General features: G+C 39.9%; 1 protein-coding gene across 1 annotated transcript in view; it reads right to left on the bottom strand.

The window, feature by feature from the left end:
- LRP2 (LDL receptor related protein 2) overlaps positions 1 to 22,663 on the bottom strand; it is a 199,290-nt gene that overhangs the window by 40,943 nt on the left and 135,684 nt on the right. The window contains exons 43-54 of the mRNA XM_047872129.1: positions 22,333 to 22,536; positions 20,985 to 21,227; positions 18,644 to 18,769; positions 17,181 to 17,300; positions 14,143 to 14,274; positions 11,922 to 12,123; positions 8,174 to 8,469; positions 6,579 to 7,095; positions 5,078 to 5,230; positions 4,389 to 4,559; positions 2,676 to 2,899; positions 609 to 786 (exon numbers count right to left, since the gene is read on the bottom strand). Coding sequence (XP_047728085.1) covers positions 609 to 786; positions 2,676 to 2,899; positions 4,389 to 4,559; positions 5,078 to 5,230; positions 6,579 to 7,095; positions 8,174 to 8,469; positions 11,922 to 12,123; positions 14,143 to 14,274; positions 17,181 to 17,300; positions 18,644 to 18,769; positions 20,985 to 21,227; positions 22,333 to 22,536 — 2,566 coding nt within the window. The remainder of the gene's footprint in view (positions 1 to 608; positions 787 to 2,675; positions 2,900 to 4,388; positions 4,560 to 5,077; positions 5,231 to 6,578; positions 7,096 to 8,173; positions 8,470 to 11,921; positions 12,124 to 14,142; positions 14,275 to 17,180; positions 17,301 to 18,643; positions 18,770 to 20,984; positions 21,228 to 22,332; positions 22,537 to 22,663) is intronic.

Here is a 22,663-nt window from a genome sequence, read left to right as displayed (position 1 = left end):
AGGTCAAGATAGGCATATGCTAGATCCTTAATCTAAGATATTTTACTTAAGCAGACTAATCTGCCATTGAATCTTACATGCCATGATCTGAATTAACACCTCCCCCTGACTCAGTCATCAGTGGCCTACAGCCATTGTCAGGGAAATAACCTGTGGGCATGTTTTGTAACAGACACAAATGATCAAAAATGGATTTAAATGTATAATCCTGGATCCTCTGGCATAGTTAACTAAGAAGCTAGGCCAGTATATGAGTGGGAAAGAAAGAAATTCTACAACTCTTGAGGACTATTTTTCAGTGTGCACATATACAGTCTTGGGCCTGACACCTAGAACAATTTATTAGAAATAAAAAACACAGCTTGCTTTCTCTCTAAAATATAAATACTTGCATATGTAGGTATGACCTTTTGGTTAATAAATAGCTTCTATTCATGGGTGATATTATCTGAACTTGGAGACAGAGAGTCTTGGTGCATTCCGAACGAACCACATTAATTACCCCAAATCTGAGTTTATTAGGAAATTCCCATCCTTTGGACCCTCGAAGTTCAATGGGTGTCCACAGGGATGGAGAGGCAGTGGGGTGAGGGAAGAGAGAGCCTTACTTTTCATTGTTAGCACACAGGAATTGGGTGCTAGAGCACTTGGGCAGGCAGAAGTTGAGGTCACCCATATGGATGGTTCGGAAGTCATCTGGACACTCACAGGTGAATCCATTTCCTCCTGCTGTGATGAGGCAGAGATGAGAACAGCCACCATTGTTGGCCCCACAGGGATTGTTCACTAGTGAAAGAAGGAAAATATATGTTCATTCATTTAAAATATCAAGCACAGGTGAGCTGACTGCTCACCTAATCAAACTAGTCACCTCTCATACGAAAAATCATTATCCCAGTTACATGCTTTTTCCAAAAATTCATAAATAGGACAGATGGTAGAACTGTGTAAGCAATGCTATGCTTTGAGAAAACTGATCTATGTGCTACCAGAAGTAAGGCATACCCACTGGTGTTTAGGACTAGAAAATATGTGTTTCTCAAAGTCTTTGGAGATCAGGTGGGGAACTTAGCTTAAGTTCATGTGCCCAGAACCTAACAGTTTTAATTTCTAGCAGATGCTAGAAATTTTTCTTTCATTCTGAGAATATGGGCAATAGAAGTATGGCCAAGAATGAAGCGAACAGGTAAACTGTGCAGTAGCACCTTTACTAATATTCTGGGTCATCACTTGGAAGTAAAGATTAATTTGAACTTATATTTTATAATTAAGTAAATTCTATCCCCAACATGGGGCTCACACACAAGACTCCAAGAGCAAGAGTCTGTGCCCTACCAACTAAGCCAGCCAGGCGCCCCTAATTTGAACTTCTGTTTAAATAATATCAAAAGTATTCACTTCCGGGGGGTGGGAGGACCTGAACATCCTTATTTTGCCAATTCTCATTTTTCCTTACTTATAAGTTTATCATGTTTAACAAAACACCACAACAAAGCAGGCCCACAAAATCCATTCTATCCCCAAAGCATATTCCAGACCTTTGCTAGATTATCTTTAAGTTATACAATGGTTTTAACTACATGATGAGGAATATTAGTTCAAAAGAAAAAATTTTCCCTAACTTATGAGACACTGTGTTGCTCTTAACATTATTACCTTCCAGATGACAAGCATAACATATGCTTAACACATAAAATGTCATACACAAATAGACACTTAATAAATGATGTTTTATAATTATTGTAATTTTCTTTTAAACATTTCCTTTAAATCAATCATTTAATAGATTGGTATTATGGAATGACTATTTATTGTGGTTACATAGGAAATGCCCTTATTTTTCAAAGGTGCTTTCTTAAGTATTTAGGGGTGAAATGTCATGATATTTTTAACTCACTTTAAAATACTTCAGTCCTCTCACCAAATACTTCAGCTCAGTAACTACAGCAACATAACAATTGTTAATTCTTATTAAAAACAAAAGCCCAGAATAAACCAGATGTTAAGGAAAAAAAAGTTATATACCACTATCAACAATAGCCAAACTATGGAAAGAGACCAAATGTCCATCAACTGATAAATGGATAAAGAAGAAGCGGTATGTTAATACAATGGAATATTACTCGGCAATGAAAAGAATGAAATCTTGCCATTTGCAACAAGGTGGATGGAACTGGAGAGTATTATGCTAAGCAAAATAAGTCAGAGAAACACAGACATCATATGATTTCACTCATGTGCAGAATTTGAGAAACACAACAGATGAACATAGGGAAAGGAAAAGAAAAATAAGATGAAAACAGAGAGGGAAACAAACCATAAGAGACTCTTAAAGACAGAGAAGAAACTGAGGGTTGGAGGGGAGGTGGGTGGGAGAATGGGCTAAATGGGTGATTGGCTTCAAGGAGGACATGTGTTGGGATGAGCACTGGGTGTTATATGTAAGTGATGAAACACTAGGTTCTACTTCTGAAGCCAAGACTATACTGTATGTTAACTAACTTGAATTTAAATTAAAAAAAAAAAAGTTATAAGCAGCCTTTCCCATATGCTTTGCAGGAAACACTAACAAGTGATGTCATTCTCTTTATAAATTATGTTTATGCTTAAAGAAATAAGAATGGCATGCATAGAAACTAAAGCAACTGGGCCAGGCTTCTCAGTCACGTACTCACCAACTGGCTGCCTGTATGGATGATACACGTGGATGTCAAACGGTTTATGTGTTGTGTTCACCAGGACAGTCCTATCTGATCCATCATATTTGTTTCCCTTTTCAACTGTCCTTGTATTCCAATCTGTCCAATAAATAATGTCTTCAAAAATGGTAATAGCAAAGGGGTGAGAGAGTGTCCCATCATACACGGTATGTCGATGGCGGCCCTCCAAATCAGAATACCTAGGGTGGGAGGAAGAGTCACTTAATGAAGCTAACTCCTTTCTTCTAATAGCTTTAGGGATAGACCAACTGAAAAATCAATTAATAAAATTCTACCTTCTAGTGGTAACTGAAGCCCACTCAGATCCTCCCCGAAACTCTTAGACTCTAATTAAACAAAAACCAAACTTAAAACATATTTTAGCTGAACACAAGATGTAAAAATTGAAAGAGCCATGCTTAAAAAATAGGAATAGCCACAGGAGTTCCACAATCCCTAAATCCTAACCATGGTTGCTTTGCTACAGATGCAGCTGGTTCAGCTCTTATAGGCTTATAACCTCTTACATTAATGTTCTCCATTCAACATCCTTTTGATATCCTGGGATGGACATAATTTTTGTTTCCTAAGTCACTGGAAGAAACCAGAGGATAGCAATATAAAGCTGGGATTTTGCCTTTTCACGAACATTTCTGAGGAGAAGCTGTTCTTAAGAGACAGCGAGGTTCTCAGTGTCACCTGCAAGGAATATACTAACTGAGTGAAAGTATAGGCCTGAAGGCTTCACTTTGCATACCCTGGCAGCACATTTATTATGAATCATTCCTTGGGCACTATTGATGAGTACTTTTCCAGACAAATAAAATTCCAGAGGAGGTTTTCTGATTTCAAGATATCACAGAGCATCTATGGCCAGATTTCCAGGTCCTTCCAGTTCTATTGCCTTGCTCATTGCTATGAGTCTATGTCAAAATACTGATATCAATTTTAGAGTAGACCCTAAAACTCAAATGGGAAGTGGAACGAGCTAGCAGCTAAGAAATTTGATGTTAGACATACAATATTAAAAATATCTCCAAAACATGATAACTTACGGTAACTTACAGGAAAACTTCAAGACCTTCTTGACCAATGTTATATGTCTCAATTTTAAAAACAAAAAGGTTAGGGGTGCCTGGGTGGCTCAGTCGGTTAAGCATCTTATTTCAACTCAGGTCATGATCTCACGGTTCGTGAGTTTGAGCCCCACATCAGGTTCTGCACTGACAGCTCAGAGCCTGGAGCCTGCTTCAGATTCTGTGTCTCCCTCTCTCTGCCCCTCCCCAACTCATGCGCGCGCGCGTGCACTCTCTCTCTCTCAAAAATAAACATTAAATTAAAAAAAAAAAACAGGTTAAAAAAGGGATAAGAAAATTAAGACGAGTTGAGCACCAAGCTGTCTATAATAAGGGAGAGTTTACTACCTCCATTTCCTAGATGAAAAAGCAATAAGAAATGAAAGCACCAGGACAAAAACCTAATCTATCTGGCTTCAATCTTCACATTCTTTCTACTATACCATAACCACAGAGCTCAGTGAATTGCCTATAGTCAGTTTTGTTTAGAAATGACTTCCAAGTGACTTCTAACACACAGGCAGTTAGAAGCTGCCTGGGAATAACACACTGGCAACAGAAGCCCTGAAATAAACAGCTGCCCAGTTTACTTTATCCTTTTTTCTGTACGTACTCAATGTAACCCAGGTGGGCATCTGCCCAATAGAGTAGATCGTTGGTGTAGTCAATGGTGATGCCATTGGGCCACTCTATCTTGGTAGAAATAATCACAGACTTATTCACTCCATCCATGCCTACTCTCCCAATGTATGCTCGGTGAGCCCAGTCTGCCCAGTAGACATGCCTGTTGGAGAAAACACAAAGGGTCAGTCCTTGAAGCCGAAAGAAGTCAGTAGCCAAAAGACATAGCTTCTCTCCAAATAGAGACATAGAACTGACATGCTACAGAGTCTCTCAGAAAGGAAAGAGAACTAACAGAAAACAATCTTTAAAAAGGATGATGTATAGGAAATGCTCAAGAATGAACATGATTAACTGGGGATTTCAGTGGGTTTCACATGGAGAGTTCAGTAGAGGTGGTGTTTTGGTTTTTTTTTTTAACCTCAATTTTCTCTGCATGCAGCCAAAACAGGTGACTTGAAAAGTGAAATGGTATGTCATAGCAAACAGAACAATTGATGAATATCATTTGAGTATGCCATGCTTCTACCCATTATAACTAAACCATTTACCAGTTAAGAAAAGCAGAAGACAAATCCCAGCAAGATATTGGCCTTGAGATAAGTATGTGAACAGCCTTTTTGGTTACAGAGGCAGAATAAGGGCATGAGAGAAGAGCCCAAGATGACAGGGAGACAATACCCATATTGAGGGTGGAGGGCAATTCCTCTGGGATTTTCAAAGCAGAAGGTATTGTTGACATCCACACAGTGCTCGGCCAACTTGCGGCGGTATCGACCATCAAGGTCAGAGACAGAGAGGCAATTCAGGTAGGCATCCACCCAGTAGAGTTTTCTGAAATGAAAGGCCAGGAGTTACCGATAAAGCCATTTTGCTTGTTAAACGGTTTAGCTACCAAGTTTCCTATCCGTACTATGGTGGAATCACAAAGACCGCTGCTAGAAGGCACTTTCCCCCAAGAAAACAGGGGCAAGGGGAAACAGGAAACTAACCTTCCTGCAATGAGGCAACAGAAGATTCAAGATTGTGAATTACAATTCCCACCTTAAAGAGATTGTCACATAGGGAATTCTGGGGCCACACCTCGAATAAGGATTTTGGCTTTACTTTCTTAATGCAGCATAGGGCATCCTTCTCAGGCAATGTAAAGGCTTAGAGGAGCAGGGTCACAGAAGGGAAAGCAATTAGTGTCATATGAGAGAGCCGAGGAAGCAGACTTGTCTAAGTGAATTATTGAGACCGCGCGAAGGAACTCTGAATTATGACAACCTTAAGATACAGAGAAACCTTACCCCTCCCTGGCCCTGTCAGACTGGGCTGACAAAATGAGTTGCTTATTCTGGGCAATCTTACTTAATCAAACTTAAGAACCTTCAGACACTTATTAGAATCTTTTAGAAACTTCTACCTCAAGGATATTTCAGTTCTAAATATATTGCTATTCAGTAAAATCCATTTACTTTCTATTCTTAATCTGTGGTCCTTAATCTACCATCAGCATAGGTGAGGCTTTGAGGGATCTATTAACCTTCTAAAACCAATGCAAAGTTGTGCAAGTGTAAATGTTCTAAGTGCTTTTATCCAGCAAGAGGTTCACGACTTTCACCAGTCTTAAAGCAAAGGATTCAATGCCCCCTAGAATTTGAGGGTCATTTAAGATCTGATGGTCAGTTCCAACTGGAAGGAGAGTGAGTGTCTCCTTGCAAGAGGGGACCCCTGTTCCAACCAACCTGGATGTTCAGACTATTTAACTATTAGCATGGCAGCATCCTTTTAAGGATGAGAATGAGGAAATGAGTATGCAGAAATCTACAAGCATTGCCAGTTAATTCAGTTGGGTAAATCCTGATGAATGAGGTGTCCACAAGCTTGGATTCAATTCTCTAAGATAAAAACAGGGGCACCTGGGTGCCTTAGTCAGTTAAGCGTCCGACTCTTGGTTTCAGCTCAAGTTATGATCTCACGACTCCTGAGTTCAAGCCCCACATTGGGCTCGGAGCTGACAGTGAGGAGCCTGCTTGGGAATCTGTCTCCCTCTCTCCCTCTGCCCCTCCCCTGCTCACTCTGTTTTTCTGTCTCAAATAAATAGACAAACAAATATTTTTACAAAGCTGAAAACATTGCCTATAATATTTCTTAAAAGCCCTTTTAACTTTTAAAAAGCTCCTCCATGTTTTCTTACCTGGTAACCCAGTCTACGGCCAGACTTTCTGCAGCTGGTAGTTTGTGGTTTATGACTATCTCCCTGTTTGTCTTATTCAGAAACATTCTCTCAATGACTTTATTCTCTGCATCAATCCAATACAGTCTCTTTTCTACTCGGTCAAAATCCAATGCCACAGCATTGCCCAGTCCTTGCAAAATGAGGGAATAAAAATGGCCATCTAGAGTTAGATTTCTCAAATAGTAACGGTTGCTAAAAATGAGATAGGGCTCGATGTTACTGTTCTGCCGACAGCTTTTTCCATCTGGTTCTCGGAGGTAGCCTGGGGCACACTTACAGATGTAAGAACCCATTACATTCTCACACTTCTGGCTACAGACAAAGGGCGTCTCCTTGCATTCATCAATATCATCACAACTCCGATTGTCAAACATAAGCTTGTAACCAGGACGGCAAGAACAATAGAAACTGGTGAGGGTGTCTGTGCAGTCTTGGTCACAGCCACTTAGTAAAGGGTCATTGCATTCGTTAACACCTGTAAGTAAAAGACAGGTATTAGAGAAGCTAAAATGTCCACCAAGGACCCACCATAATGGGTCAAGCTTCCCACTCGACGGCCCAATTCTTAATGAAACATGCTAAAGGAAGACAGACAATAAGGGCTTTCTAAAGGCCATAGATTATTCAAAAGTCACCATTTTTCAACTTCCTCCCCTACTTAATGCTTCACTGGTGGTTTGAACAACTAATCTAACTAGTAAGATTAAGTTTGACTTCTAATCCTATACCTGCTACTCTCCTTGTAACTAATAATTTAAAAAGTAAAATGGCGGGAGAGAGGAGAAAGAAGAGCAAAAGGAAAGAGCCTGGCAGGTGTTATGCTGGTAAAACAGCATCTCGGGGAGGGGGGGCGGGTAGGTAGAGGAATGCTATGATTTGTAGCATCTCCCATTTCCATGGTATGACTCTCTCACATGACCAATTCCAGGTTACCAGGGCGACATCACTGAACAGGGAGCTGGGAAGAGATGTAGACATTTGGCTCTCATAAGATAGGATGAGCCGGCCAGCAGCCTCCTAAGTGTACTTGTAGCTGGTCCTGTGACACATAGCCAAGCTCACCCAGAAACTACGCAGGGAAGATAACATGTTCCCATTAATTCTATGTTTTATAAATGCTCAACTGGTTTACCTGGGGAGGTCAGAGTGAGAGGGGGTTTAAAACTCTCCCCCCTTTGGTCACCTGAGGATGAAAATGAATAGGCAAAGGAATCCTAGCAGAGGGACAGCTCAGGCAACAAGTCATTTCAAGGGTTCAAAGAGAATCAACAGTGTTTGCCCTGTTTAACAATGCTGTTTAACTACCAATGGTATGAATTTGTTCATCTTCCATTCTCTATAATAACTGCCCAACTGATGAATTAGCTGAACAATGTTTGTGTACTGACCTTATATACCAAGAAATCCTTGCGTTCTGATAGACAAGCAATAGTAATTTCCTAGTGATATACTATTTAGAGGACAGACTGGGAAGTCCCTGTGAGTCATAAAGGGTTGAGAATCCACATTCAGTCTCCCTGTTTTCCTTTTCCCAAAGCTTCTGCTATACTCACCACATCCTTTCTCATCACTGTTGTCTGAGCAGTCATCTAGGTGGTTGCAGACTTTTACCATATCGATGCAGTTCCCGTTGTTACACTTGAACTGATGAGGGGGGCACGTAGTCTCTGGAGTGTGGCACAAGTGCTCCTCCTCATCAGATCCATCTCTACAGTCATTTTCCCCATCACAAACTTCCTGCTTATAAATGCACAGCCCGTTCTGACAGGTAAACTCACTCTCACTGCAAGTGGGGTACAAGCAGTCCCTCTCGTCACTGTAGTCACCACAGTCATCGCGCCGGTCACACCTGTGTAATGAGACCCAGTACCACACTTGGAAAGGTTGACAAGTCTCAACTATCACCTACTTGGGACTTTGCTTTCTTCTTCTACCTGAACATCATGTGAACCATTTCAGTAACAAGACCACCCATGTCCTTAGTTCCCTCTCCCCCAGAGAGGGAACCCCACCAATCTCCAGCTCAAGAAGAATCTAATATTTAGCATTCCATATAATTTCCCCAGGTGCTGGTTGCTACCATTAGACATGTGGATCTAGAGATATTAAAAATAATCATATTCATTTTTAAGCAGTTGACTAATTAAACAGAACTTTTATAGCTTTGGTGTTCATAATATCTATTCATCAGATAATGATGACAACTTATGGGCACGGGAAATATCCTGCATAGCCATGTGATAAAAGCGGCCATACCCAAGTGAAAATATATTATAAATGATGAGATTATTATGTGTCCCCTAACATATCTTCCAATTACAGTAATGTTTTCATTGTCCTGTTCCTTCCATCTTTTTATTTATGATACCCTGCCACCTGTCATGAGATGTGAGTGTCATGGTGACGGGAAAGAGGAAAAACTAAAAGTTAAGTATGGGCTGAGGGCAAAGGAACAAGGCATTTCCTATTATTGTCCGTGGACCTAGCATTCCCAGGCATCACGAGGACAACATAGTTCCCTGAAATTCTGTGAGCCAGACTGGTCTCTCCTCTCTATATTACTGCAAAATCCCATGAAAGTTATGATTACTGATGAGGGTCTCGTTGACAGTAACAAAACATAAGTATAAAGGAATCATGAAATTCATAATAAAGGAATTCATAAGTATAAAGGAATCTTGAACAAGGATTGGTAAAGCTAATGTTTGACAGTTCATAAAAGGATTTACCATGGAGGGCATAGGAACTAGAGGCACAGTATTAAAAGATGTTAAGGTACAAAAGCTGAATGTGGTCAATTTTACAACTGATCTATGGTCAGGTCGCTAATCAGCAATGCCACCCACAAACCTAGGGCACTGGCAAAGTGATTCATAACAAAATGAGTGCATGTAACGGTAAAAAAAAAAAAAGCTGTGATCAGAGGAAGCTGGTTTAACCCCATTTGGTGTCCTGGGACCTATTTAACTCATTTCCAAATGATCTGAAACACTGATGCTGTCTATCCTATAGTTTATATCCAACTCCGAACTTAGAAAAGCAAATCACCAGGTTTTTGGACATCACAGCACATCAATATTCCAGAAAGCTGCTCACAACTCAGCCTCATCCAGGTTCTTCAGCAACATCATAATGAGCCAAGAAAAAAAAAATCAATAGGAAAACTGATCTCCTATAGCACCATACAAAATGGGGGAACACACACTCTGCCAAGCAAGCAAAAGGATGCACATTAAGAGGGCTCTTAGTAGCAACTACTGGCAAAAACAAGAGAACCCAGGGTTATGTTAGACTCTATCGCTCATGTGTCCAGATAAGAAGTATTTGTCGTTGTTTGTTGTTGTTGCTCTGCCATAGCTCTTGGCTAAGCAATTCAGAAAGCTGAGGCAAAAACAAAAACAAAAACAAAAAACAACCACTTGAGAGGGAGAGAGAGGGAGGAAGAATGGGAGGAAGTAAGGAACAAAGAAAGGAAAAGATGCAATCAATAAAAGTTTGGTAGGACAGGGTAAGTCAGCTGAAAGATCACAGTAGTAATGTAATGAGACAGAACTCAGAAAGTTCAGAAAGGAAGTAGAGAAATCTAGAATCTGACATAAAAAATTACGATCTGATACAATTCTCTTCTGTAGCTCCTAAGGCTAGGTTTTCAGAATATATCTCAGACTGATGATACTAAATATTTACTGAATTCAGAAGAACAAATAGCAGAAGAGCATAAAAGAACTCTTGAGCAAATAAGGAGAAAATATATTATTCACTTTCATTTACAAAAATTTAAAATCCACAGAACACATCCATATCCATTAAATATAGACAAAGCATATTGAAACGCAATCTCACTACTAAAAGAGACAGCTCTGTCTCCTGAATGTCTTCAGGGTATCAACACGACCAACTCTCAGCTGTGTCTACTTGGGCTTCGTCACTACCATTTTTTCGCCATCATGCCAAGTCCCTGCTCCTTTTGCAGCATTCACAGAACGCAACTTGACCTTCTCTGGCTTCCTCAGGACTACCATCATGAACACACAGTTCCGTACCACACTGGATTCCAGAAGTACTTACGGGTACTGTTGAGGGCCTGCTTGCCCCAAAGCACATGGTTCCAGAAGCTCGGCTGCTCTAATCTTGCACCAGCATTGTGTATCTTTTCCATCTCCTTCCTTAGCAAACTGTAAGCTGACAGTTCCTGTTGCTATCAGTATGCATGTATGTCTTTTAACAGACGTTGGCACATGCAACATCTTTTCTTAGCTCCAGTTCTATGTGTCCAAATGCCTGATACACATTTTCACCCCAGGAAGTCCCACGACATCAGACTTGCTGTCTACATAGAGCCAACTCCCTCCTGGACCCCTTCCTTTTGTTAATGTTCTTACTATTCCCCTAGTCCATCAGGATTGAAATCTACACATCATTTTTCTGCTCTACTTCCCTGTATATCCAAAAATTGGCCATGTGGGGATAGTGAGAAGGCGGGGCACCAAAAAAGTATAAACCTTTGGAATGGCCCATTTGGAGAAAGTGACAAGAAATCAAGCAACAGAATATTACAGGAGAGGTTTCCGATGCTGGCAGGCTGGGCACTGAATCTATTTGACCTGTAGTGCTCTTAGGATTTTTAAATTTTGTTTCCAGCACTTAAAATCAGACAATTCCATATGAAAATCCATATTTCCAATTTCCCTAAAAACAGATCAGCACTCCCACACAATGTTGAACAGCATTTGTATCTCTTAGCTAGAAGGTGTGTTCTCAGTTTACCTCACCTTCCTCTCCCCGCTGTTTCATTGGCTGTAAGTGCCAAGCTCCATTTATGATCATGTTTGTTTTGTTATTTTTCTTATAGCAGAGAGAAGAAAATGAGGAATTTCTTGTACCCATTCCTCTATTCCAAGTGGAAAACCAAGAGTGTCACCTACTTCTGGAAAGAATTTTCTTATATCAAGCCCACTTCATTAATCTCCCTGGCCCTCTATGCAAGGTCCACATTGTAACTTTCATGAGCCATAAACCCTTTTACCATCATGGGCCCCTTTCTCCATGAAAATATTAAAAATTGTACTTAATGATCACATTGGCACAAAGGCAAATATATTAATATTATATGTTAAAATACTTTATTTGATCTAAACTCTCATTTTTTTCCTTTGATTTTGAAAGAAATCCAAAAATTTTTATAGGCCACTAAAATTTCTATGGACCCTAGGCATTGTGGTCACTATGCCTAATGGATAAGCTACCCCTGCCCCTTTGGACGTATGAGGTTACTGAGAAATTTGTTAATCCCCAATTCACCTGTATGAGTGTGGGACACACCGTCCATTACTACAGGTGAAATCATTTCCAGAGCAAGATCTCCTTGTGCAATTTTGATGCTCATCAGAGCCATCAGTGCAATCCGCATCACCATCACAGACCCAGGATTGGGGAATGCACTTCCTGGATGGAGGCACGTTATTTGCACAGAGAAACTCAGAACTTGAGCAGCTGTGACTGTCTGAAACCAAAGCACACAAGAATCAGAAACCACATGACAACTCATTCTAGCAGTTGAATTCATTCTGAGCCATTATTTCTCTTGCTTTATGTTATTTAATAGCCTGAGGGATGAAAGCAAATGAGGGTAAAAACACATTGACAAATAGACAAATCACTATCATAATAAAAGATTATAATAAAAAATACCTTCTAAATTCCATTTTAATTGCTCTGGACCTTGGATTTTTTTTTTCAGAAGTAGGAAACAAATACCTCGCTTAGTTTTCCATATAATTGATCTAAAATCATGTATTTCCCTTGGAGCTTCAGAAAACTACTCCCATTTTGTTATCTTTACACCAAAAATGCCCTATACTTGATAATAATTTTTGGCTAACAAACTGTAATTACAAAAACACAACATGAGGGGCGCCTGGGTGATTCAGTTGAGCACTGAGCTCTTGAATTCATAGTTCATGAAATCGAGCCCCGCTTCGGGCTCAGCACTGACAGTGCAGAACCTGCTTGGTATTTGCTCTCTCCCTATCTCCCTCTCTGCCCCTCCCCCACACTCTGTCTCTCAAAATAAATACTTTTAAAAAAACACACACAATGCGGGATAGGTATTTTTATGCCAATTCTTCAGATAAAAATTAAAGTTCAAAGTGGTTAACCAGATGGGTCCAAGTCACAGACCTTTCTAAAGACCTAGGGATTCAAACCTAGGTCTTTTTTTTTTCTCAATATTTAGGGCTTTTTCAACTACATTACAGCTACCACCTAAGTAGAATTAGGGTATATAGGAGGGAAATATGTCAACAAGAGTTTTCAGCAACAATGACAACTGTTAGGAAAAAGATGAGATGCTAATATATAATCATTAATGCCTGCAGAATAAAAGAACTGGTATTTTATCCAATTTCATTGTGGATGAATGGGAGACAAAAGGAGGGGCTGTCTTGCTGAGTGGAGCTGGGAGGAAAGTACATGCCACAGTCTATGTTTGTGCAGCTGCCAACTCCCCATTTTAATGCACTGAGTACATGTGGAGCTAGAGACAACCAAAGTCAATGACATAAGGGGTTACAATGAAATGAAATGCAAACATCAGCAAGCCATTGTTTTTATCGTTTTACCATGGAAAGATGCTCTTCTAAGACATCTTAGCTAAGAGTTCCATGCTCTGTTGGTAATGGAAAACGGTGCTCCATGGTCTGTTCCACAAACCACTCAAAAGGAATGACCCTCCCTCTACCCACTCCTCCAAATAACAAGGTAATACATGAAACTGGAGGCACAGTTAATTACTACACTGTTTAAAGCTGTTTAAAGATGGAGTTCTCTTATGAAATCCTGCCATTGGCAACCACGTGGATGGAACCAGAGGGCTAAGCAAAATTTCAGTCAGAGAGAGACAAATATTCTATGACTTCACTCATATGTGGAATTTAAGATACAAAACAGATGGACATAAGGGAAGGGAAGCAAAAATAATATAAAAGCAGGGAGGGGGACAAAATATAAAAGACTCTTAAATGTAGAAAACAAACTGAGGGCTGCTGGAGGGGTTGTGGGTGGAGGGATGGGCTAAATGGGCAAGGGGCATTAAGGAAAACCCTTGGTGGGATGAGCACTGGATGTTATACATAGAGGATGAATCACTGGAATCTACTCCTGAAATAATTATTGCACTGTATGCTAACTTACTTGGATGTAACTTAAAAATAAAAAAAATTAAATTTACAAAAATTTTTTAAAAAAGATTGAGTTCTCTTTATCTGCTTCAGAAATGTAGGACATTATTTCTGTTAGCTAAATGCAAGAGAAAGACAAAAAAATATTAAAATAATTTTTATCAGATTGAAGCATTGAAGTGGATGCTATCAAACAATTTCAGAGTGGAAAAAGATGGTAACATTTTACCAGTACACAACCAAAGAGGAATCTGCTGACAATCATACTCTCCAAAGACACAAAAACTAATCTCCCAACCTTCCATGGAATGTGACTCTGCAGAGGAATGAATGGTTTCACTTACCGCAGTGGTGCCTTTCATCCTCGTCACTCATGTCCCCACAGTCATTATCACCGTCACAGATCCATTCTCTTCGTATGCACCTCCCACTGTCACACTTGAACTCATTACTTAAACATGTTGCCTCATGGTACTCTGAGAAAATATATAAAACACTCTCAGGGGAAAAGTGGTCTGTAGTCCAAAAATCTTAACAGAAGCCTGCTATCCCACAGACTGTCTAAAAACCTGAAACAGAGCATTACCCAGCTGTGTACAGCTATGCTGGGTCTTCCAAGGAGTGTTGTACCAGTGACTAGTGTTCTGAGATTGAAGTACTTGACTGACAGTGCAAAGCTCTCATTATCTTTTGTTACCAGGATGAGACTCGATATTCCCTTTCAGGCATGATAGAGGAATAACAGTCTTTTTCCAAGAGGGTATAAATAACTATTTCATTCATTTCATTCTTAAATCTACTTTTCATTCAAAAGCATTTTGTTTGGCACAAACCATCCCCCAGCATGACTGATCCCTGTCTTCCGCTCTCTTTTTTGCTTTTCTCCACAGCACTTATCACCTTTCAACATGCTATACAATTCACTTACTTGTTTTGTTGCCTGTCCCCCCTCACTAGAATATAAGCCCCATGTGGACAGGGATCTTCGAATTCTTTACTGACATAGTCTGGAAGTGCTTAGAACGTAAGTGCTCAAGAAATATTTGTTGAATTAAACTGATAAGACACCCTTATGCTTTAAATTAGCCATCACTGATTCAAATTCTTCCATCATAACCCCACATGTACCTATCAACTATTTGTCACAGGTCCATACACCCAGGGGCCTCTCAAAATTAACCTAGGGCAAAGTACATTAAATTTTAACTATGAAAAAGGCAGCCCAATGATAAGAGTAAGGATAACAGGACCTTTCATAAGCTGCTAAGGAAGGAGTACACATGACTACAGCCTACAAAGAGACACGGTCCCTTTGGCACACACACACACACACACAGAGCACACTTCTAGAAATCCAGCCTTTAAGAATCTTCCCACATATGCACCAAGAGGTTTCTAAAAGGATGTTCATTCCAGTATTATTTTTCATAGTGAAAAAATGGAAATATCCTCACCATCCATCAGTTAAGAAAAGGAAACAACACACGGGCCGTCCATCCTTGAGATGGCAGGGCAAAGGAATAAGTAGCTCTGTGTTTGCTAAAGTGCTGAAAAGATGTTGTTAAGCTGAAATGGGCAACGCTGCAGACAAATATGCATAGTGAGCTCTCCATTTGTGTTTTTGAAACTATATATTAGGATATACGGAAAAAGGTAAGGAGAATTCACACTCACCCTTCGCAGTGATTATCTCTGGGGAGTGAGATTAGAGAAGTCTAAGAAAATGAAAATTTCGCTTTTTTGTGTACATCTTACTATTTCTTTAAAATAATACTCCCGGGGTGCCTGGGTGGCTCAGTTAGTTAAGCAACTGACTCTTGATTTTGCCTCAGGTCATGATCAGACTATTTTTGGGTTCGAGCCCCACGTCAGGCTCCTCACTGGCAGCATGGAGTCTGCTTGGGATTCTTTTTCTCTCTCCTCTCTCTCTGCCCCTCCCCCAAGTGTTCCACCACTCCCCTCCATCTGTCTCAAAATAGATAAACTTTTAAAAAATAAAAATAAAGTAAAACTCCTTCATATTGTGAGAATGTATTCCTATATAGATTCTGCATTTATCTTTATTTCATTGTGACAGGCAGTTGGTACCAACTGCAGTTATGGACTTTGGTTCCCATGGAGAAGTCTGGAAACTATACTTACTCTTCATATATTTGAACAAATCATTCATATATCTAAACCAATCTCTAACACTATTCTACTCACCTAACAGTTATTTATTTCCTTTATAGATCCTCACAACTCTACATGCCCTTTGCTTTCTACAAAACTTTCAATGTTGGGAAAAAAGAACTTGGCAAAGAGCGTCAAAAACCACTTTCCAACTATTAGCCACAGTATTTGAACCTGAGAGAAAACGGGAATAGAAAACAGTCTGGATTCAGCTGTAAAATTATGAAAATGGTACTAAGAAAATACCCCCCAAATAAAAAGCTTTATATATAATGATTTTACTGCCGCTCTATTTATAGTAAGGGAAAAGATAAAAGCAATCGAAGTGCTTAAAATAGAGGCAGTTAACTCGAAGATAATATAACCACTCAATGGAATATCATGCTGCCATTAAAAAGGAATGTGAAGACTGTGCAACCAGATAGCATATGTCTCTCTTAACCAGATAGCATATATTTTAGGCTTACAGGACATATGTTCTCTGTCACACCCACTTGACACTGCCATTGTAGCACAAAAGCAGCCATAGACGAAACGTGGCTGCATTCTAATAAAACATTATAAAGACAGGCAGCCAGCCATGGTCATAGTTTGTAGACTGATTTATTGCCAGATAAAAAAGCAATGACAGTTATATTAAAAAAATGTGCACGGATATAGATTAGAACTTTTAAGGTTAATAGCACCCCCCAAATAAATAGCCACAACTGTCTCCAGGAATACAACCAGAGGGTCTCTGAAACTTCTTGGGAAACTCAGATGACCCTGGGACCTTACCTTTCATAAGTCGGCACCTAAACTGGAGGGGCCATAATATGCCCCTTCCCCATATATATGATAATTCCAATCACTCTTGGATCCTCCCACAGCCTTATGGGCCAGAACTCAAACAAATTCAGAAATTCCAATTCACAGTCAATTAAAATTAATGGAGTTTAAAAGCCAGGCACAGTATTAGGGTATCACCAACATAATCTCATTTCATGATTATTAGGCAGCAACCTCCACACCCTGATCAGCTCCCCACACAGTACCCTACACAAATGGGTTTTTAATGAATGTCTGCTGAGTGGTTTCATCATCTTAACTGAGAGTAAGAGCAGAGTACAAACATTAGGCAGCCATGAGCCAACTCTGTGTGTGGAAGTAGCTGGAAGAGGTTCTCTAGCTGCATCATAATGCCTGTCATGCTTGCTTATTACTCTCTTACCACAAGTGTCAGGTTCATCAGAGCCATCAGGACAATCTGCTTCCTCGTCACAGTACCAGTGTCTGGGGATGCAACGTCCAGACGTGCAGTGAAACTCCTCATTGTTGCATGTGTGAGCAGCTGGAGGATGAAAAGAAGGTAAAACCCAGGAGTAAAACACAAGCTTGTTCCCATCATTCTTAACCATCTGCCTATATCTCTGAACTAAGTAACAGGTGCCAGGGAGGGAAGACTGAGGCCTGGGAAAAGGGTTTTTTATAAACTTTCCACAGGAAGGGAGATGTAGGTGAGAAAGAGAAGACAGGCAATACTGCTTCAGTTTTCCAGAATTTTTCTTTCTAGATTCTAGAAACCCAAAAGTAAATTTTATTTGTTAAAATATCTGTTTGACACAGGAAACCACAAATAATGTATAAGAAGACTTAGTTCTATGTTTTCTGCTGTAACCTAAAATGAAATAAATTCTACTGAAATAATATTAAAAGCAAAAACAACATAAGACCCTATCTGAGCTCACTACACACACATCCTTTGGCTGTGTTGAGACCATGGTTCTAAAAAGTTAGCACATCTGTGTTCTTATTCATCCTTGTTATATGGGACCTTTGAGTAAATGACACTGCCTATGTTTGAATATTGATTCTTGTCTTGTGTAAACGTAGGTAACTCTAGTTCAGATGTATTTTCTAAATTGTTATGTGGGTACGAACTAGAATCAAGTCTTAGAAATCTTCTGGTCTACGAGGCTCCCTTGCTTTGATCCATAATATCTGATGATTTTCCAGGGGTAAAATTGATGAGGTTGCAGAGGTCCCTGAAAGGTCAGCCCTGTCTCCAATCTATGTGTCCCTGTCTGATGGCTAAATCCTGAATTCTGCTTCCTCCTGCTGCTATTATACTACAACTGACACTCGCTTTCAGACTGTACCCTGGCCTGGCGAGAATTATTAAATTCTTAAATTATGCATCTATTTATAGTAATAGTTATCAAGCTTAAGAAAGGCCTTTTAAATCAGTCTACAAACCCAGGAAAAATATTTGAACCAAATTGCTAAATATGGAATAAAGATTTCTGAAACTCAAGCATATTAAAAAGACAGAAAAGGTATTTCATTCACTAATGGTGATTATAATCATATTAGGAGTAAATATAAGGACTTGACATACAAATTCTGCCTGGGGTTCCTGAAGACAAAAGGCCCTCGTCTCTGGGAGAAATAGCTCTGCAACTGTAAAAGGTCAGGTGTCAGAGCAGTTCTCTGGAAGAAATATGTAGGGCAACCAGCCAGAAAACAGAGAGTGGGACTGCCCCTCTCATCACATCCTAAAAGAACTGCCCACTGCATCTACCATTGAGGTCAATTTCCAGTGACAAAAAGTGCAAACACCCAGACCATATATCTATGTATTAGCGGAAGACATGCGTCACGGGAACCACAGAAAGAGAAACAAGTTTATCTTACCACAGAAAACAGGGCTTTCATCACTCATGTCTCCACAGTCATTGTCTTCGTCACACAAGTAAAAATGAGGAATGCAAATATTCGTAGTCTGACATTTTACATATCCAGGCAGGCAGGCACGTTCAGCTTAGAAAAGACAGCCAGGTAAATATTGGAACGTATCTACCACACATATATATATATAGCATTAACAACGTCCACACAAATAGAGCTATTGGACTCAAAATAGCTGGGAAGACCGAAAGGGGGGCATTTTTAAAGCTATCACGGAGGCAATAACCATGACAGTTGTTTCACCATAGATTCTAGAATAAAAAGAGGTATCTCTAGCTGGTAAGGGCAGGGGAGAAGGGAGCACGCTTACTTTGTAGCAAACCATCTATTTTAATTATTCATTTATTTATTTAATTTTAATTATTTAATTAACTCATCAACAAGAGTCTCAACTCTTGGTTAAATAAACTGTGGCATATACACAATGAGGTAATATGTAGCTATAAAAAGGAATGAAGAAGAGCTCTATATATTGACAAGTAATGATGGTATGATCTCCAGCATATATGTTAACAGTAAGAAAGCAAGATTCAAAACAGCAGGAAAAACAATATGTGTAAGAAAAACAATGTGTGTGTGTGTGTGTGTGTGTGTGTGTGTGTGTGTGTAATAAGAGAGATGCTTATAATAAAAAACAATAATCAGTCCCTCCTCGAGGCATCCAAGATGCTGAAAGGAAAGATGGCTAAGGGGAAGAAGGTGGCCCAGCCCCTGCTGTTGTGAAGAAGAAGGCCAAGAAGGTGGTTAATCCCTCATTTCAGAAAAGTCCCAAGAATTTTGGCATCGGACAGGACATCCAGACCAAAAGGGACCTCAGTCAATTTGCCAAATGGCCTAGCTATATCCGGCTGCAGCAGCAAAGGGCTATTCTCTAGAAACATCAAAAAGTGCCTCCCATGATTAACCAGTTTACCCAGGCTTTGGACAGCTACTCAACTGCTTAAGCTGGTCCATGAATACAGACCAGAGACAAGGCAAGAGAAGAAGCAGAGATTATTGGACCGGGCTGAGAAGAAAGCTGCCAACAAAGGGGATGTGCCCACTAAGAGGCTGCCTGTCCTTGGAGCCAGGGTTAATACTGTCACCACCTTGGTGGATAATAAGAAGGCTCAGCCAGTAGGGATTACACATGATGTGGATGCCATTGAATTGGTTGTCTTCCTGCCTACCCTGTGTCATAAGATGGGTTCCCTACTGCATTATCACGGGGAAGGCCAGGCTGGGATGTCTGGTCCACACGACAACCTGCACCACTGTCAACGTCACACAGGTTAATTCAGAAGACAAAGGACCTCTGGCTAAGCTGGTGGAAGACATCAGGACCAATTATAATGACAGATATGATGAGATCCACCATCACTGGGAAGGCAACATCATGGGACCAAAGTCGATGGCTCAAGCTGGAAAAAGCAAAGGGGAAGGAACTGGCCATCAAACTGGCCTAAGTGGATACTGTTGAATTTTCTGCATTATAAAAGTAATAGAAAGTTCTCTTTCAGCCAGTGTCAAATAATAATAATATTATTATTATTAATAAAATAATGTTAAATTGAGAATACTTCAGAGTGAGTGGGGTGGAGAGTACAAGGAGGAAAGACTACTGTGAATGTAACTCATCATACAATTTTGACCATGAACCATGTACATTAGTTTGTATAAATAAAAACTAAGAAATAAAAACAGAAGGAAAGCAATTCCTAAAATTTGGAAACAGTAACATAAGCAAACACTGCATCAAGTTAATAGCATAACAATTCAGAGGAAAAAAATTCAAAGGACTTTAAAAACCAGTATTTGGGCTACATATCCCTAGCAGGACATAATCTAAGAACAAGAGGGATCTAAAATCTTAGATTATGATTAGATTTACTGGTAGTAGTATTATGTGTGTGGTTATTTTGAAATTATTATAGGCATTTTGAAATTATTGTAGAATAAAGCAATAAAGTAACTATGTTAATGTAATCAGAAACCAATTTTAAGCACAAAAGAGATAGGATTTATAAAATATAAGGTAAAAAAATTTAATCTTAAATTAAAATATAATTTCTCCCTTAAAAATTGTATTTCCTAGCTCTAGTACACTGAAAAGCCCAGGAAGCAATGAAAGCCAAGGAAAGGGCAACTCAACACTGTGGTAATTTCTAAATCTACAAAAGGAATGAGGTCTCTTGGGATAAGTGGCTAATTCCAGGTCTGAGATAGGTTATGGAGTGAATGGGCCATGTTAAAATAACAGAGGAACCAATTTAGCAGAGCTCCCATGGTAAGTACTTGGTGAACTTACCGCAATTTTTCTCATCTGATGTGTCATTATCATGGCAGTTGTTTATGCCATTGCAGACAAACTGAAGAGGAATACACCTTCTATTATTGCAAGTAAACTCCGAAGTGGCATTACAGTCCCTGAACAGGCACCCTGCCTCGTCACTGTTGTCACCGCAGTCATTGTAGTGATCACAGCGGTAATGATACTGGACGCATCGCCCATTGTCGCAGGTGAAGGCTGTCTGAGGGCAGGTGTGAAAAGCTAAGAGGAAGAAAAGACATTGACGAGACTTCTTGATTAAAGCATTCAACAAATTAGAGGGGTGCCTGGGTGGCTCAGTCAGTTAAGCGTCCGACTTCGGCTCAGGTCATGATCTCACGGTCCGTGAGTTCAAGCCCCGCATCGGGCTCCATGCTGACAGCTCAGAGCCTGGAGCCTGCCTCAGATTCTGCGTCTCCCTCTCTCTCTGACCCTCCCCCATTCATGCTCTGTCTCTCTCTGTCTCAAAAATAAATAAATGTTAAAAAAAAACAAATTAGGAATCCTAATTTCTAGAAAAATACACTCAAATAAAATGGGTACTTTGAGTTTACCTTCTAAAGCAAAATAGGCTGCAAAATGGACTGTGTGCAAAATGAGGTAAACTTTAAATTAGATTAATCAAAACATATTGTGTATGTTTTTAAAGTAAATTAGTTATCTTAAGCAAATGTTATTCTCTGTCATCTCAATTTAAAATTTTACCTCAATCACAGAAAAGCATGCAAATACAATCTCTTTAGGGAAAATAAAACTCTCAGCCCCTACAGTCTATTGGGAAAAGGTAGCTAACTTCCAGTGTTTTACTCACCCCATTCAGTTGGAAGCTGAATACTGAATGATTTCAATAAATCATTAATGACCCTTCTGCTATGAAAATTAATAAAATGATAACAATCACCTAGTAGAGTTCTTAGTTCCATGCTAAGTCATGCTTCACATGCACCAAACCCCATGCTGTGTTTTTTATATATTGTCGCTCTCCTCACAAAAATCCTCCAGTTTCCAGAGGAGGTGTGTGAAGCTCAGAAGGGCTGGGTAACTTCTCCATGGCTTCACAGACTGCAAATGGCAGAGCTAGGATTTTATTCCAGCACCTTTGCTCTCAACCACGGAGGAAGTGCTTCCTACTGAAACATCATACATTACTCCCTGGCGGATATACCAGCTTCTATGTGATATAATAGTCTGCGTTCTCAGTTTTCAGTTCTAACAAGACACACTGGCACAAAATTGAAACCTACGCACACACAGAAGGATTCTGCACCAAAAACATGGCATAAAGACAAGTTCGCTTCCTAACGAAAGCTCTGAGAGTCCAACTCACCACAGACAATTTCCAGCTCATCACTGCCATCACCACAGTCATTATCGTTGTCACACTTCCATTGCTCTGAGATGCAGTGCCCATTGAGGCAGGTGAACTTGGAGCTATCACACCGTGTCCCATTGTCCACAATGCAGTACTTTTTGTTGTTGGCCAGATACCAGCGGCCCTCATGAGGACACTGGCACTCGGCACCATTTGGACCTGAAAAAAAGTTGCCGAAAAAGCAAAGGATTTGCTTATTTTCCCCTCCAGAATAGCAGTGGCAATATTTCTATATTAAATGCGCTACAAGACAAGCCATAGAAACTCTTCCCATTGACCTCTCAAC

Source organism: Prionailurus viverrinus, chromosome C1, assembly GCF_022837055.1.
Source record: "Prionailurus viverrinus isolate Anna chromosome C1, UM_Priviv_1.0, whole genome shotgun sequence".
Lineage (NCBI taxonomy): Eukaryota > Metazoa > Chordata > Mammalia > Carnivora > Felidae > Prionailurus > Prionailurus viverrinus.
This window is presented reverse-complemented; position numbering and strand designations above follow the sequence as displayed.